Source organism: Oenanthe melanoleuca, chromosome 5 (genome assembly GCF_029582105.1).
Source record: "Oenanthe melanoleuca isolate GR-GAL-2019-014 chromosome 5, OMel1.0, whole genome shotgun sequence".
In the NCBI taxonomy this organism is placed as follows: domain Eukaryota; kingdom Metazoa; phylum Chordata; class Aves; order Passeriformes; family Muscicapidae; genus Oenanthe; species Oenanthe melanoleuca.
Genome location: NC_079339.1, coordinates 11463325 through 11479843, shown reverse-complemented (window position 1 = coordinate 11479843; position 16519 = coordinate 11463325). Strand labels below are relative to the sequence as shown.

Here is a 16519-nt window from a genome sequence, read left to right as displayed (position 1 = left end):
AGTGCAAAGCAAAGGGTCATTGACAAGGAGCAGAGCTCAGAAAAAGAGCAGCCAGACTCTTGGGAACTCTTGGATTTCTTGGGAAGTCTCAATGACAATTTTAAGGGCACATTTTTTAACCTGGAACCATCAGTTTGTATTTTTTCCTTACACATCCTACAAACTGAGCACTCCAGAGGAACTCAGGAACAAGCCATCAAAACCAATCATACCATCCTCTAAACTCTCCTGAGTTTAAAGTATCATGATTTGGAGCTTTAAATGCCTTGCTCTGGTAAACCACTATTGCAAAATGCAGAATAGTAAATATAGTAAATAAATTTGCAGTCACAGTGGAAGCAAGGAAATCCTTTGTTCTTAAAAAGTCACACGAGCAATTGTTTTCCAAATTTGTGTTTGTTGCAATGCAGTTCATAAACTTCAGCATCTGGGGCTAAAGGCCCTAAAATCTGTCCTGAAAAGGATTTTCTGAAGAGTGATGTGATACAGAGTAAGGATGGGCAGTGGGCATGAAAAGTGGAAGCATTATTTCTGTACAATCAATTCCTGCCTTTTTTTCTGAATGGTGGCATTGTTTAAGAAAGAAGGAATATTGTCAACAAAAGATGCCAGAAAAAGACAAATGTAAACCATGGCAAAGCCAACCCTCTACCACCAAAGGAAAATCTGATAACTTCCTCACAGTACTCCAACAAAGACACTATCCCATTATTTTTTACCAACACGTGAGAAATTAAATTAAACAATCATTCTTAGATAACACATTTTGATAAAAACTTTAAATTACATAGAGGCATTAATAATTTATACATCATTATCTGCTCATATGAAATAAAAATAAATGTTTCCATTTTCCCACACCAAACCTCTTACTTATCCACACATTTTTTAAAAATCCAACCTGCTCTCATGCATAGCAAAATGAAGGCAATGCAAATATAGAGAAAATCCATGCCACTCTCTAAAAAGCACATGTCAAGTTGTCCAGCTTTTAGATTGCTATCTACTCTAAATAATTCTGAGGAGATTGATTTATTTCCTCCCATTCAATTGACTTCCATTCCACCTTCTTAACAATGTGCAAGAAGATAATTTGTGACAGATTGGGCCAAGTTTATGTAACAGCCTCACATGGTTTACATTGTTAAGAATTATTTACTGCAGTATCAAGCTTTATTCTTCAGGGAAGTTTATAAGTTTATGTCATTATTGAATCAAATGCTAATAGACAGCATTAATAAATGAGGAAATTAGATCAGGGTTTTTTAACCCACTCCAATATTTTTTACTAGAAAGGATCAAACTGAATTCACCTTGACAGCAATTTTTTTTTTTTTCCTGATAATATTGCAAATATGTACTTTTGTATTAAAACCTGCAGCTGACAGGCAAACAACAAGGTTGTACAACCAATATATATCCAAAGAGGTCTGAAAAGATCATCCCATATATGATCAGGTTTTACATCTTCAAAGGAAAAATAAAAAAATAAATCAGAATAACTCTCTGAAGGTTTATGGGCTGGAAAAGCCTTCCAAAGTGTTCAGTATCTGCAGAGCATACATGTTTTTCTGTAAACTCAAGATTAAGTTTCATATTAAACTCAAACTGATAATAAGATGTGGTTTTTAAGGTCCATGTATCATGGAGTCACAATCCTATAAAACTATTTCCCCCTTGTTCTCTCTCTGAAGGGTTCTTTAGCCTTTGGATGATTGCAATCATCCCAGAGAATTCTTTGGGGTTTTTGAACAGCATGTCAGATTTAAGAGACAAGCAGGTTTCAAATGCAAACTAGGAATAAAATCAGTATTATCTAATTGCAACACAGACCCACAGCCTCAGTAATCCCCTGACTCAATTGACAGATCAGTGAGAGCTGCCACTGAGCCATGGTATTCTTGACCTACTTTTCACTCAGCTCAGAGCCAACACTTTTCAGTTTTGAAATAAGTTTAATACTTAGAAATCAGGTACTAAACAAGGACACAACCTTTATTTTTTTTTCCCTAGAAGCAAATATCTAACCACAACTACCCATTTCAGCTTCTTAAAAAGAACCTCCCTTGGTGACCAGAGAAAGCTCAGCTGCCCTAAATTCTGATAATTCATCATTTGAGTCACCATTTTCTACAGCCTAGATTTTTTATTTTTTTTCATCTCAGGTGGATCTCTTGAATAATTAACAGAAAGTTTTAAATCTCTGCCCCTCTGACCAGTTGATGTCAACTTTGGAAAAGCAATTTCAGCTAATAAGAGTTCTGCCTCCACTTGAATAATTCACAATGACTCAGATCTTGGTTTTACAGGCACATGCTCTACCTTGACAGAGCACAACAGGAAAGCAGGAAGGTTTGCCAGGGGAGCCAGACTCCTCTAGCTCTGGTGCTCAAGAAATAGTTTATTAAAATTAATAGAAATAGGAAGGATTTAATGTGTTTGGTGAGGGTATTTTGCTACCTTACTTCATTTCTGACCCAAGGAATCTAACAGTGACAAAAGAAGGTCAGCCCTGACAAGGAAAATGGCAAAAGATAGAACAATTTAAAAGCAGTTTAACAGTTTAAAAGTGCAAGATCTCTTAATAACTCCAAGGGCTTACAAAGAACACCCTGCACACACTGATGATGGTGGGTGTTTATTTCCAGAAGAAAAACAAACAAACAACAGTCTGAGCTCTAGTATATCCTAATATTTGCTTTCTTTGAACTGTTCTGATGGGACATCTCTCATAGATAGATAAAATATGCATAATAACAAAAATAATAATACAAAATCACAAATTACATTCCAAATAATTTCTATATTAACTAGTCTATATATGAACTACCAAGCTCCTTCTTCATGTTTTGGAATTTGGGACTAAACTAAAATTCTCTCTCAGGTTTTTATGTGTCTGTATCTTTTTATTTCTATAGCACACACAAAGCCACAGCTAACCCACACATATAATTTCTTAGCAGTATTTGCCAGCAATAAGAGCTGGCAATGTTAGCTAAAGTGACATGAAATTATGAACAGTTGGAGCCTCAAAACCACAGCCCTTATCTTGTCATCAACTTGAGAAGAAAAATATTGTCCATCAAATCAGGACATTTGAGGGGAGACTGGGGGACTTCAGCTTATATTATTCTCTAGAAAAACCCAAAAACATTTAAATGCAATTTGTCTTTTTTTATTATAACCATTCTTATGGACTTCTTTTGTTTACACACTCTTTGGCAATGGCATATTTTGTCTCAAGTGCCTCAATCTCTGAGAAGACTACCCAGTACTTAAACTCCATCTATGGCAAGTAAAGGCTTCTACAAGAAAAATCCTAAAGGAAAAAAATAAAAAGTATAATCAGTGGGCTATTTTTACTCCTTTTTTTGTCCTTCATCTTCCTGATGCAAAAGAATAAGCATACAGCACGAATTCTTATTTTTAGTTAAAAATTGCTTATTTAAGCTTAGGTTAGCATACTCTGCAGCAGACTTCTGACACACAAGTAAAGAAAATAATGAGTAATAATTGGAGATGGTAATACTTTCTGTAGATCATTGTATAGGGATGAGACACATTTGCCAGTGGGCTTAATTTGTGCTTGCTCATATCCACTCAGGAGGCATTTCTCACTCCAGGCTTTGGAAAGGAATATCCTGTAGTGAGCACAGCCTTTTGCTGTCTGAATCCCTCACACCTTACCCACATGCACTGGAATTCCTTGGTCATGGTTTCCTCAGTGAAATTACCCAAACTGGGACAGAAACACCAAAATGGCAAGGCTTGCTGCTGTTGCAGCCCTCCCAACCCTGTCCCATCACTCCACAGATTGGAAAGGCATGTGGAGAAGATCCCATCTGTGAAACACAAATATCCAAGCTTTTTTCCAATAGTGTGGAATGCTGATTGTGGCAATGGCCCTAAAGGTGGAGAAAAATCCCAGAATCTCTTGTTGGCTCTCAGATACCCCTCTGCTCCCTTTGCAGTGAATCACTGGTGAGGTAAAAAGGAACATCCAGTACCTGTGCAGCCTTTCAGGGACACAGGCAGGAAGAGTTCTCCAGGCTCCTTGCCATGTCTGTGCTCCTCTGTACAGGAGCTGCACAGCCACTTATTGCATCTTGTGCAGAGGCTGTGGGCAGGTCTCTTCTCTTTGCACATGGAGCAGCTCTAAGGACAAAAAGTGCAATTACACACACACATAACAAATCAGCTGTACAAACTGTCCTCTTTTACAGACTATGCATGATTCAGGTTGGTGGGCTTCATATCTTTTTTGTCCTCAGACTAAAACAATTTAAAAGTTCTTTTAAGAGTCTGGTTCTAACTGTGTAACATTCAGAAAAATACATAAAACATCCTAATGGTGAGACAATCTAGAAAACAATGTGGGGACTCCACATGATGAAAAACTTAGTTCCTACCCTCTAAAGAGTTGAGCTCAGTTTATATCTTGGCATCACATGTGGTGAACTGGAAACACAAGGCACAGGATCATGAGAAGAGCTGGAAACCTTAATTAAGTATTTTCTATTGACTCAACAATTTAGGGAATGCCTTTTGCTGTATAGGCCCTGCTGCCTGGACATGTCACTAGGGGGGCAATGAACTGTATTCAATGTGTATTTCAACATTGGGTACCCAGAATGAACTCAAGAGTAATTCCAAGGCATCCACAATGATAATTCTTTTGAAAAGGATCTGCTCTAGGCATAACACACCTTGTTCCAAAACTCCCAATACTTATGCATTGGACTCACCACAGCCACAAACAGGGACTAATGGGCAGAGTGATGGAAATATATCATCAAAGCATAAAGGAGCATTTACCACCACTTCATTAAACTGAAGCAAGATTACAAAATATCTACTGCAGCTACTCAAGCAAATAGGAATAGATGGCAAAAATCACTTTCTGTGGTGTCCTTTCTGCTGGGCAGCAGCTTAACTTCAACTCAGTTGTGAATTGAAATAGTTGCATCCCAGCCATTGGATGGGAAACAGGAAGAGAAGGACACAGCAGCCTGGGCTCAGCTCAACCCCTGATGCAGGTTCTGGTGAGTGTAAGGGAAGGGTTTCTCTTCTTGCTGGCTCAGGAAATAGAAAGTCTGAAGGAAGAGCTATTGCAGTGCTTGGCTGGTTATCTCAGTTTTAAATCACAGCTTGAACATCTAGTGGAACATCCATATCCACCTAAATTCTGAGACACAAGTGAGTCAAGCTCTGACTCACTTCAGCACAAGAAGAAAAATTTTTGCTAAAATTGATTTTTATCATTTCCTTCCATGGGTCTTGCATTTCACAACAAGTCTCTTATCAAACTATTACTCAAGAGTATCTGAATATTCATTCTCAAACAGACTGGGCAATTCTGGGCAATAAGACAACAAAACAAAGTTCTAAATGTGTTTAATTGTCTAGAGAGGGAATTGTTTGTGCAAGCCAATGTGCTATTTTAGCCATGTGCTTATCACCAAAGTTTTCCAAAAGGTACACACAATAATTTAAACCAAATAGCTTAATAAAACTTATATAATCAAAATGCAAGAACATTTAATTTGGTGGAAAACAGGTTGTTACACAAAAAGAAGTGACTAGTGTAAAATGCACCCACCCAGGTGCAGCTTAGGAAAAAGCTGAGGAATGCTCTGCCCTCTGTGCCAGAGCCAAAACTGCTGAAGCACAGGTTTACCTGTACCAGTTCAGCTCTCAGTCTGACTGGATTTATATTGACACTCTGCTGTGTTCACAGCACTTTTTAAGTGGCAGAGCATTCCCAGAGTTCCATTATTTATGATGTGGAAATGGGCTTTTGGGCAAGAGACTCTGAATTGTGTATTTCTGAAACTGCTGCTGCTGGTGTGCAGCACATTCTGTCACTCATGATCATCCTGTCATAAGGAAAATTATGACAATGGTGTCACCTCAGTGTCTCAGGTGGATGATCTGCTGCTTCTCCTTTGGATGCTTTAATTTGGGGTGTGATGGTAGTGGTTAAAGACAGCAAGAAAGCAAAGCTGCATGGTTTGATTTAATAAAAAGGAAGATGAAAACTATGAAGGTTCACAAGTTGCTCTAGGGTACTCCTATGCTCCAGTGAGAAATCTGCATTACTGAACTGCTCTTAGGACTCCTGAGGGATTACAGAGAAGAAAAATATTCTTTTAAGGGTGGTTTGAAAAAATAATCTAAAGCTTTTGAAGACATTAGATATTCTCATTTGATTTCCTTTCTACACAAATTCTCCTTGAAAAGTAAACGATGCAAGGCACAGTAATTAACAAGTCCCAGTATAATAAGTGAATTTTAAACCCAGCAGTATCTTATGAATTTTCTTCTTCTCTTTGGAGAGTGCATATGAATACACCCCTGCTTGGTTTAGATCAATTTATGTTGCATTCTGCAAGCAATGTACACCTGGAGATGCCAATGCAGTTTGCTTGCCTTAATTATTTTTTATTTCCCCAGAACTCTCTGTGGATTAGGTTACACATTCTTTACTTTTTAATAATACCAAACTTTCTCTGTCCCTCTTCTCCACCCAAACTCACAGCTACAAAGCTGTGAGAACAGTCCTGCCTGTTCACTGGGTATTTCACAGAGGTTAAATAATGGGAAGTTCCACCTCAACATGAAGAGCTTTACACTGAGGGTGTCAGGGCACTGGGACAGCTGCAGGGAGATCCTGGAATTTCCCTCTGTGCAGACAGTCAAGCCCACCTGATGTGTTCCTGTGCCACTGCCCTGTGACCCTGCCTTGGCAGGGAGCTTGGGATGGACAATCTCCAAAGATCCCTTCTAACCCTGACAATTCCACAGCTGTTTACTTGGAGCTGAGAGCAGAAAGAGGACAACAGGGAATCCAAGACATTCAGAACCTTCCTAACATACTGATTGTCACAGATACATTAGTATCAATATTTTTAATGGACCATTTAAAATACAGAGAGTAAAACTCATTCTTCAACCAAAGTTTTAAAATTTGTGAAGGCAGCATGTCCATCCCTGCAATTACTGCACTGCATAAGCAAACTAGAAGAGAATCTCTGTTGCTCAAAAGAGATTTGCTCTGTTTTCAGGGCTCATCTGGCAGTGTTTCCACAAGCCACAACTTAGTGGCTTTCACTTACCTTTGCCATAGCTGAATCACCACTGGGAAAGTCCTTGAGGAAGAAATTCTCAACTACATCCCTTGCAAAGCAGGTCTGTTTGCACACAGGGCAGGAAAGGATACCTGAGTTTAAAAAGAATAAAAAAAGAAAACCACCACAATTAAAGCAATGCACACCAGCAGTGCAAACCAGGAAATAATATAAACCACACTTCAGTATTGTGGCTTTCTTGTATCACATGGGCAGTTCCAGGAAACTGAGGCATCCTTCAAGCCCTCAGTGGCTAGACCTGGGTCAAAAAATAGAAAAGAAAAACAAAGCAACAAAATTCCTAGAAAAACACCATATTTCAGCTGACTTATTTCCGTGTTTATTGATATCTCACCTGGCTTGGAGATGATTAAACAGCTGCACTTTAAACTGTACCCCCTTGTTAGAGATCTACTTGTGCTTTCTGAGATTCTCTGTGGTTCTGGGCCAGCTTTACCCCACCCAAGCACAAAACACACCCTCCTTAATTCCAGTTTTACAGTGCAGGATGCAATCCAAGTGAAGTGATGGGGGAGCAACACGCTGCTGGCAGCAGCAACAAGTCAGAAAAAAAGACAAAGGATAAAAAAAGCTTCAGAAGGAAAATTATTATAGCAAACCCAGAGGTGGCAAAACATGATTTCCCCTAAAGCAAAGTGAGCAGCAGGACCTGGCTCCACCCTCATCAATAACTGAGCACAGCTGGGGTGAACCTCAGTGTCTGCCTGGGCTGAGAACCAAGAGCTCAAGCAGTGACTGTGCTCCTGCATTTCTGCACCTCTGGTATTTCATTCCCTGACCCCTTGGGCCAGGAGCTCTGCTGTATTTGGCTGTGTTGGTTTGGGTTTTTTTGTAAAAGGACATTGCATTTTTCTGGCCACATTCCTGGGAACTACTGTGGATGTGAAAGAGGGTGGTGGTGTGTGAGCCTATTTCACCTTATCAAGGTGTATCTTTTTTTTTTAATCCAAGTTTTTCAGTCAAGAACAGAATGTCCATGCTATGCTCACCTTGCCAAGTCATTAATTTATGATAACTAACAACAGTATTTTCTTTGGCTAACTGGTTTAAAACTCACCTAAAGCAAGGTTTTAGAGCAAGATCAGTGACAACAATCTACTGTTCAATGTGCTTTTTTCCCTTAACTTAAAATAATTTTTGCACACAGAGAGTTAATTAAACCTAAACTTGTCAATTACTCTTGACATTACACCATTACCAGAGCATCTCCTGTTTTCCAGGTGCTTGGTATTACCTGTCCCTTGGGACAGGGCTCCTGCAGTCCCTGGCCAGGGGCAGAATGTTAATTCTGAATGTCTACAATTTCAGAGCTGGGCTACTGTGCCTTTAACAGCAGCATCTTATATTGACATTTTATATTTATGTTTTATATTGGGACACACAGACCCCAAAACATTCCTAGATTTCCACTTCTGACAAAAGCACTCTTCAGATGTCTGAGCACATTCACCTCCATTCACAAATGCTTTGAAGAAACTCTGAGTTCTGGTACATCTCCTTTGAAGAACATCCTTCACTAAGAACCATTTCCATGAGGTTTAGATCTCTTTTAGCCCAAATCCTGTATAAAACCAAAAGCATAACTGCTTTCTATTTTTTCAAGGGTGCATTTACCACAGAACTGTGATTTGGGAGCCCAAGTAGCAGACCACAATCTACCTGAACTTTTCATTTTACTGTGCATTTCACACAACCCTGAGAGTTCATGCAGATGTGAGAAAGAACAGGCTGTGCCCACAGGTGACTCAGCCACAAGTTACCCCAGGGGAAAGGTAACACAGGCAATTTCCAGAGCTCTGCTCAGCAGGAAGGTAAACTGAGCCTTGTTTAGGGGTGTTTGCTGGCAGGAGCTGCAAAGGTTTCTAAAAATTATCTGATAAAGATGCCCATGATTGTAGAAAGCTGAAGAAATCCTGTTAACAGTTCCTCTACTTTGCATCCTTCCTGTAAGGACTGCAGATGAAAAAGCACCAGAATTACCTCCAATTTTTGTAGCTAGAAACCTCCACAAAGGGACCAAAAGGGGAACAGCCAACAGGTGATTTCTGGAGTAAGAAACCCACAACTCTCACTCTCTATGGGTGAGCACACACAAAACCTTCCTGTCCTTTGTCCCAGCAAGGACAACTTCCATCAGCACAGCACACAGGGTAAAAAAGGTTACTACTGAATTTACAATTTTATTATGTTCCAACACTATTCTGTCAGTGCAGAATGTTCAATCAAATTAAACCAATTGAATGACACTTCCTGGAGTGCTTGTGGCCTCAGGCATGTGCATGTGAGCTTTAAATTCTGCTTATTTGTTACAAACCAGCAAAGTACAGAATACAGCATAATTAGGATGCTTTAGTGTGATAATGAGCAAGATCCTCTTTTTAGTGTTTTTCAATTAAAAAAAAAACAAACTTAGAGACAAACTTTGATCATTTTCATGCTTAGAAAACACAAATCATGCATGGGTTTCAGTTCTGCACAAAAACTTCCCTTATATATGTGCTGAGAAATGTAATCAACAGTTGGAAGATAAATGCCATTAATCTGATTAATATTATCTAAAAGTGATGCCCTGGATGGAACAGCACAGTTTTCTCCCAGGTTTTAGATCCAAGTTATGCTGCTAAAATCAGTGTTGTTCCAGAGATACCCATGGAGCAAGGTCAGAGCTTTGTTTTAGACTCATTGCCACAGACCACCAAGCACAGCTTTGATTGTGCAAATGTGAGTGTGTCTCAAATATCCAAGTAAATTATAATGATTGCAAATCTAAAACTCCCTTGAGATGATCATAAGACATGCAGAGTCATCAGCTTAATTTAAAAAGAAAATTTAATGACCTTTAAAAAGAGCAGTTAAGAGAAAAAATAATGGGAACACCACAGCAATAGAGGAAGCCATAGATTCAAGTCATTTCCTACTACTACTAATCAAAAACACCTAATAGTGAATCCTGTATCTAAAAATTTAATAAAAGCACAAGAGATAAATTTGCATCTTGCCTGAGCATGGTGGCTTTGGAGATCACACTTGTTCAGCTAATTGGGCTAATTTTATACCTTTTCCACTTACTAAAAAGCCTGTCCTCTCTAGAAATGCCCCATCTTTTTCAATATGAATTCCCCAAAGAACCAAAAATTAGCTTGGCATAATAAATACACTAGAAAATGAACTGTGGAGCAATTAACCTGAAATTAAGCAAATAATTGCATATTTACAAACAGCCACAAGCAGCATCAGGCTGTGCTCGTGCTCAGAGTGCAAACCAGCAGCAAGGCACATTTTCCTGGAAACCTGGAGAGGTTTCCATTGCCCTGGGAGCCCCTTACCTGTGCTCTGGGTAGAGAGCTGCTCAGAGTCCCCTGTTCTGGGGGCAGGTGGGGGTAAGAACTCCAGGAATTCCCAGTTCAGGCAGTGCTGTGGTGCAGGCTGCAGTCACTGCACCCCTCCTGGGGCTGCTCCCTCTTCTTTGGCCTGGAATTCTGGCAGATCAGCAGGGAAGGAAGGCGCACTGAGTCACCACAAGGTGCAGAGGTTTTTTTCCTCTTGCCTTCTTTCTCTCCTCTAGGATTCACTCAGGCCTCTCAAAGTTTGCCTTGGTTGTATTTTTCCCAGATAAAAATCCCATAGTCAAAGTGAACAGCAGTGTCCTACTTCCTTTCTTGCCTGGGTCTTCACTCCATCCTCAGACTGGAGCAGAAGGAAAAAGGAGCTTTTCCAAGCCCAGGCAGCAGCAGGTCTTACAATGCCATTCACCCCCACAGCACTTTTTGCAGACCAAAACCCAAATATTTTTCTTGCCTTCCTACCTCACCTCTGCCTCCAAACACCAGTGCTAATCTGTTTTAAGAAGCTGCACTTTGCAGACAGCTCATTTAAATATATCATTATCAGAGCACTGTGGGTGAAGGGAAGAGCAGGAGAAGCCCTGGAGACTCACTGTTTGCACGTATGAGAATGATGCAATTTCTGGATCTAAACAGCAACTCAACAAGGAATTACAGGGCTCAAACAACAGTTTACATATTAGGAGATCAGGTACAATCATGATGCCTAAAGGGAGGCCAAATCTCCAGAAGTAGCAAAAAGCTGACAGAGATGTTGACACATTCCATTTTTGCATGGAAATTAAATTGGCTGGAAGGAGGCAGGAACATTTGCATAAATTATCTTTTACAAGTTAAGTGCCTCCTGCTGTTTAGCTCTTGAAATTGTTATTTATCACATCCCATTTCACTGCTAAAGGGATGACCATCAGTTTAGAAAGGCTAGCAATACTGGGTTTAAGCCCTGTTTCAGAATAAAGCCCTACTTGAGAATTGTATGCAGGTTAAACCACACATAAGATATCCTTGGTGTACTTGAGTTCTCAGCTGCTGAAGAATCTCTGGAGACCACATTGTATTGAGCAGACCCCTACAAAGGGTGAGCACATGAGGAATGTGGAGGGACAATCCCACATCTAAACACATCTAAACCCTTCCAGAGCCCCACTGCTCCTTTCACCCCCATGCCCAGCATCTGAACATCACCACAAAGGCTCCAGCACCACAGAGGGGTGTGTAGCTCTGTGCGTGGCTGTGTTTGTGCCTCTGAGCCCTGGAAAGCTGAAGCAGCAGGTGCTGCCTTGGCTGAATTAGTTTGCAGCCCTTTCTCAGCAGCCACCGTGGTTATTTCCATCCCCACACTCCCATCAGCCAGAGCAACTCGACAGAGAGCTGAGGAAAAATGGAATTTCAGAGGCAGTGGATCCATTAGTCAGGCACCCCAACTCCACACCTGGGATATCCAAAATCAGCTCTCAGGAAATAACAAGGTTCTGCCTTGCCCTGTTCAAGCCCACAGGTTGGATCTCTCTCATGCCACAGCTCTTTCCCTGCAATAATAACACTTAGACTGTCCCTTTGTAAAAAGTACAAATAAAGAATTTCTGAGTGGTTTCAAGGTTTTTATTCCTATACTACAGCAATCTAAGTGACAGAGCTCTGGATCATTTACAGAAATCACCTCTAAAATGCCAGCTGTAACCTCTCCACCACCCATGGACACCAAAAAAGAAACCATGAAAAGCCACAGCTCACAGCTCTGTTTCAAGGTCTTTCAGTCTGGTCAGGGTTAAATAGAAGGAACCCTCAAGCTGACTGCCTCAGAAATAAATCAATGCAGATAATTTACTTATTATCATCATGAGAATCGTTTAGCATAAAGAAACAAACAGTGGAGCTACTACACACACCACATTTGTACTTGCTGTCCACATGTTGCACCTATTCCTCTGCTCTTTTCCCTCCAACAACCATCAGAATAATTATTCTCAGAGAGCATTAACTACAGCTCAAGCTGCAGGCATCATTTACATTTCCTTGGAGACCCAATTACAGGTTATAGGAAAGAGCTCTGAAGACAACCTCCCACTCTACAGTTTCATATCTACATAACTAAACCCCTCATTGTTTCCTTTGCCCTTTGGATCTGGCAGCCAAACAGCAGAGTGCAAAGGGCTGACTAACTTTAAACCCACTTTAAGTTGACTAAATATATACATTATGATCAGTTTCTCTCTTCAGAATAATCTTTCTACTTCCCTTTGTAGAGGTAAGACATGCACTTGGTTCTAAGTGGCTCTAATTAAAGCAAAAGGGTGTTCTCCTTCAGAATTAATAGATCATTGCATTGCATCACTTGCCTTAACTTTGTTTTGATGCACTCATTTATTGGGTATCCTAGAGATACCACAAGGCAGCTAAATTCCTCACTGAAAACTAAGCTGTGGTTTAAAGAACCCTGTAGATGTGTTTTGTTTGTCTGTTCATTTTTATTATTTAAATACAGGCTGAATACAAGCTAAGGCTCTGTGTGTCAGCACCTGGAGTCTCCCAAAACCAGTGCTCCAAACTTCACATGCCAAAACCTCATGCTGAAAATGAGCCAAAGCAGCCCTAAAGCTCAACCCTGTTCCTGAAATAAACCCTCCTGAAGATATCTCTGACCAACACCTTGCTGATTTTGGATGTGCCTCACTAACAAGTGCTCACAATTAGGGATCCACAGTTATATAAATATATATAGCACCTACCACACAAGCTGTTTATTTTCAGCAGGAGGTAACAAAATGCAGCAAGTGGATATTTATCAATAGCTGAAGGCACATTTGCCCTCTTTAAAAGTCTGATTTTCTCCAAGTTGTTTGCTTTTCTCTAATACATAAACCCTACCACATTTCATGGCATTAAGTTAACACAACACAAGCATGGACAGTTTTTGAGTTATGCAGAGAACATGGATAGAAATCACACCACCATTTTCCAGGAGCTTTGTTATCCAGCCCTGAGAAATACAAAAGGGCAAAAAAATTTTTAAATAGAATTGCAGAAACTAATAGCTCAACATACAAGTTCAATACAAAAACATAATATAATTAAATCCACCATTTCACAAAGCAACTTCTACTAACATTTTACTTTACAAGTTAGGCTAATTACACAATGTGGTCACAAAATGTCAAGAATTTCAGGGCTTATATCAGTAGCAGAAGTCTGCAAGGTGTTTCAATACATCTTTTCTGATCTGCCTTGTTCTCAGGGGTCCTAACTGTGACGAACAGCAATTACCTGTGATTTTTATTTTTGTTAACAAAAAAAACCAAAGCCAAAAACAAACCCTTTAGCTGAGACAGTTCTGCAAAAATATTAATTTCTCCCATCAAAGCACCTTCACTGGTCCTCATTTGACTACTTTTGGAATTAATGTATTGGTGATATTTAAAGCACTAAAATCAAATGTGAGCTTACCTCCAGCCTCTCAGCAACTTAATAGAAAACAACAAACTAAAAAAGAGTTTTATCTTAGCAGAGAACTACTTGTAGTAAAGCATACAGAAACCTGCACATTCAAATATTCTTTTTGTGACAAATCTCTGAATGATTTCATTTGCAAATACATTTATTGTTTGCATCTTTACATTTTGCTTGAGAAGTTCATAGTAAGGAACATATTTTTCTTACAGGCAGTATTTTACATTTACTCAGCTAAAATGGTTTAGCACTTGCACTTACAGTTTACCACTGGCAGCTGCATATAATCAAAGATGACACTGAAAACTGGAATTTTACTACCCATAACTCAGAAATCAGATAAGCAACGTTGAACATCATGGCATCAGAAGAGTTCACAAATTTATCCTGCCTGACCTATGGTGGCTGCACTTTCAGCCATTGGCTTAATTAAGGACACAGATGTTTTGGTTTTGCTGCTTTCCTTACTCATAGATTAACTGAGTCTCTGCACCTGGTGCCTCACTTCATTTACTGGGTCATCACTGTTCATTATTTCTTTTCTCTAGTCTTGCTCTTTCCCACAGAAGTTCTCTATCTACACAAGAATGAAGAATTAAACAGAGAAACTTCAGGAATACAGAAATAAACTAGTATTTATTCTTTTTTTGCTATAGACAAACAATTCCTGCTCCACCCTAAGGAAATATCCAACATTTTAACAACTCATGAGAATTTGTAGCTGCACTTCATCCAAGATCAGCAAGTGGTAGAAACTCACTTCTCCACTTGGTGAACAGAAAGAAAGAGGAGAAGAATGGCTGAGATGTCAAATGAGGACACATAAAAAGTAATGGAGTGTTTTTTTCAACAGTATTTTATTACAGAGAGGTCCCCCAGACCTTAGGCCTACTTTGACTGAGCATTAAAATTTTTAAGGACTTGTCCTTTTTCTCTCCTTCTCTACTTTCATATCTTTTTCTGTCTGTACCCTACACATGAATAGTTTTTTCCTTTGCCTTTTCCTTAAACTTTTGTGTTTTGCCAGCCTTCCAACAGTGACCTCTGATTCCATTTGTTCTCAAACCTGAACTAGTCTAGTTTGTGCCATCTCACTGATTCTGATCACCCTCACCTCAGGGAAGGTCTCTTCTCTTCATACACGTTTCTAAATCTGCTACAGAAGAGATAATAAATGATGCCTCCTACTCAACTAAAGTTCAAAGCCTGTGAAAATACAAGTTATCTATACTCCTTTGCTCTTGTAAATTAATAATGAGTCTGGAATGCTTCCTCACAGCAATTAAGATTGATTCAGTTAAAATTCCTATATTCTGTCATCTAGGTTTTATTTAGAAAAAAAGTTACACATTTTCTATTAACATCACGACCAAAAACTGTACAAATAACTCCCAAGACTTCAAAAAGCACAGCCAAAAAATGTTTCTTATCCTCACTAGTTAACTCAGCTTGTTAGGGTGAGTTACAGCCACAAGGGTTAAGGTAGAGAGAAACAACTCTCACAACAAGGTAAGAGTTTCAGTGCACCAGAATACACATACTGTAATAACAATTATTATTACTCTGTTAGAAACACAGAACTGGGTGTTTTTGTGTTGTTAGGGAGGCACTGAAGGAGGGGGTGAAGGAAAACAAAACTGTCACCACAACAGTACCATAGAAAGGTCCAGCATGTCAAAAAGATGGCAAAAAAAAAATCTGCTCTGGAAGCAGTCTTGTAGAATTTATTCATTTGTTAAGCTAAGAAAATCAAATATTCATAATGTAAACTTGGTAAGTGAAACATCCAGCCCATTCTGAAAAAATGTTAAAATCTTGCCTGGCTGTGTCATTTCTCTTCAAAACACTGCTGTTGGATGAAAAACATAACCAAGGTGGCTTGTCCCAAATTCACTCTCTGCTCACACAAATCTTTACTCTCCTGGTTTATCAATTTAAAGTAGTGCTGTAGTGCTTCAAAATGTACTTCTCAGTCCACCTCTTTTTATAATACTGTATTGCAAAGAGCACAGAAATACTGAGATTCTGAAACATTACCTTCGTAGAGGACCTCATAGTCAGTGGGAATGCAGCTGTATCCTTGGATCAGGTGTGGCAGGCAGTCCTTACAGACGGAATGGAGGCACGGGAGCATCCTGGGCTCCCTCCTCCGCAGCTCCCATTTGCACACCCAACAATTCCTCAGCAGATCCAGCCTCTCCATCCCTGCTGGCTGAAGTCTGGCCCCAAAAACATGAAGAGTCACAAAATGGCTCATGACAAGCCCTGCACTTCACAGAACTCTTGATCACCCAAGTGAAAAGCAGAGGGCAACACGGGATGCACGATCAAATAAACAACATTGTGGAAAAAAAAAGTTCCTTGCAGCTGAAAATCACATACCTGCTTTACAGAGAATATCTCTGCAGATTGTTGTTGTGCAGGAAAGTGTGGTTTAAGGTTTACAAACCATGATCCCACTATCTCTCTACTATTTCTGTAAAAACTGAACTAATCTGCTCTATCGATCTACTTACAAAGCTGAATTGTCACACGCTGTACATTTCCTGCTAGAAGCACTGAAACTGTGCAATAAAATGA

At 39.6% G+C, this 16519-nt stretch overlaps 1 protein-coding gene across 1 annotated transcript in view; it reads right to left on the bottom strand.

The window, feature by feature from the left end:
• TRIM66 (tripartite motif containing 66) overlaps positions 1–16433 on the bottom strand; it is a 40759-nt gene extending 24326 nt beyond the window's left edge. Inside the window, exons 1-3 of the mRNA XM_056492796.1 lie at positions 15977–16433; positions 7116–7219; positions 4008–4155 (exon numbers count right to left, since the gene is read on the bottom strand). Of these exons, the coding sequence (XP_056348771.1) occupies positions 4008–4155; positions 7116–7219; positions 15977–16196 (472 nt within the window). The 5' untranslated portion in view covers positions 16197–16433. The remainder of the gene's footprint in view (positions 1–4007; positions 4156–7115; positions 7220–15976) is intronic.
• Between the last annotated feature and the right edge of the window lie 86 nt (positions 16434–16519).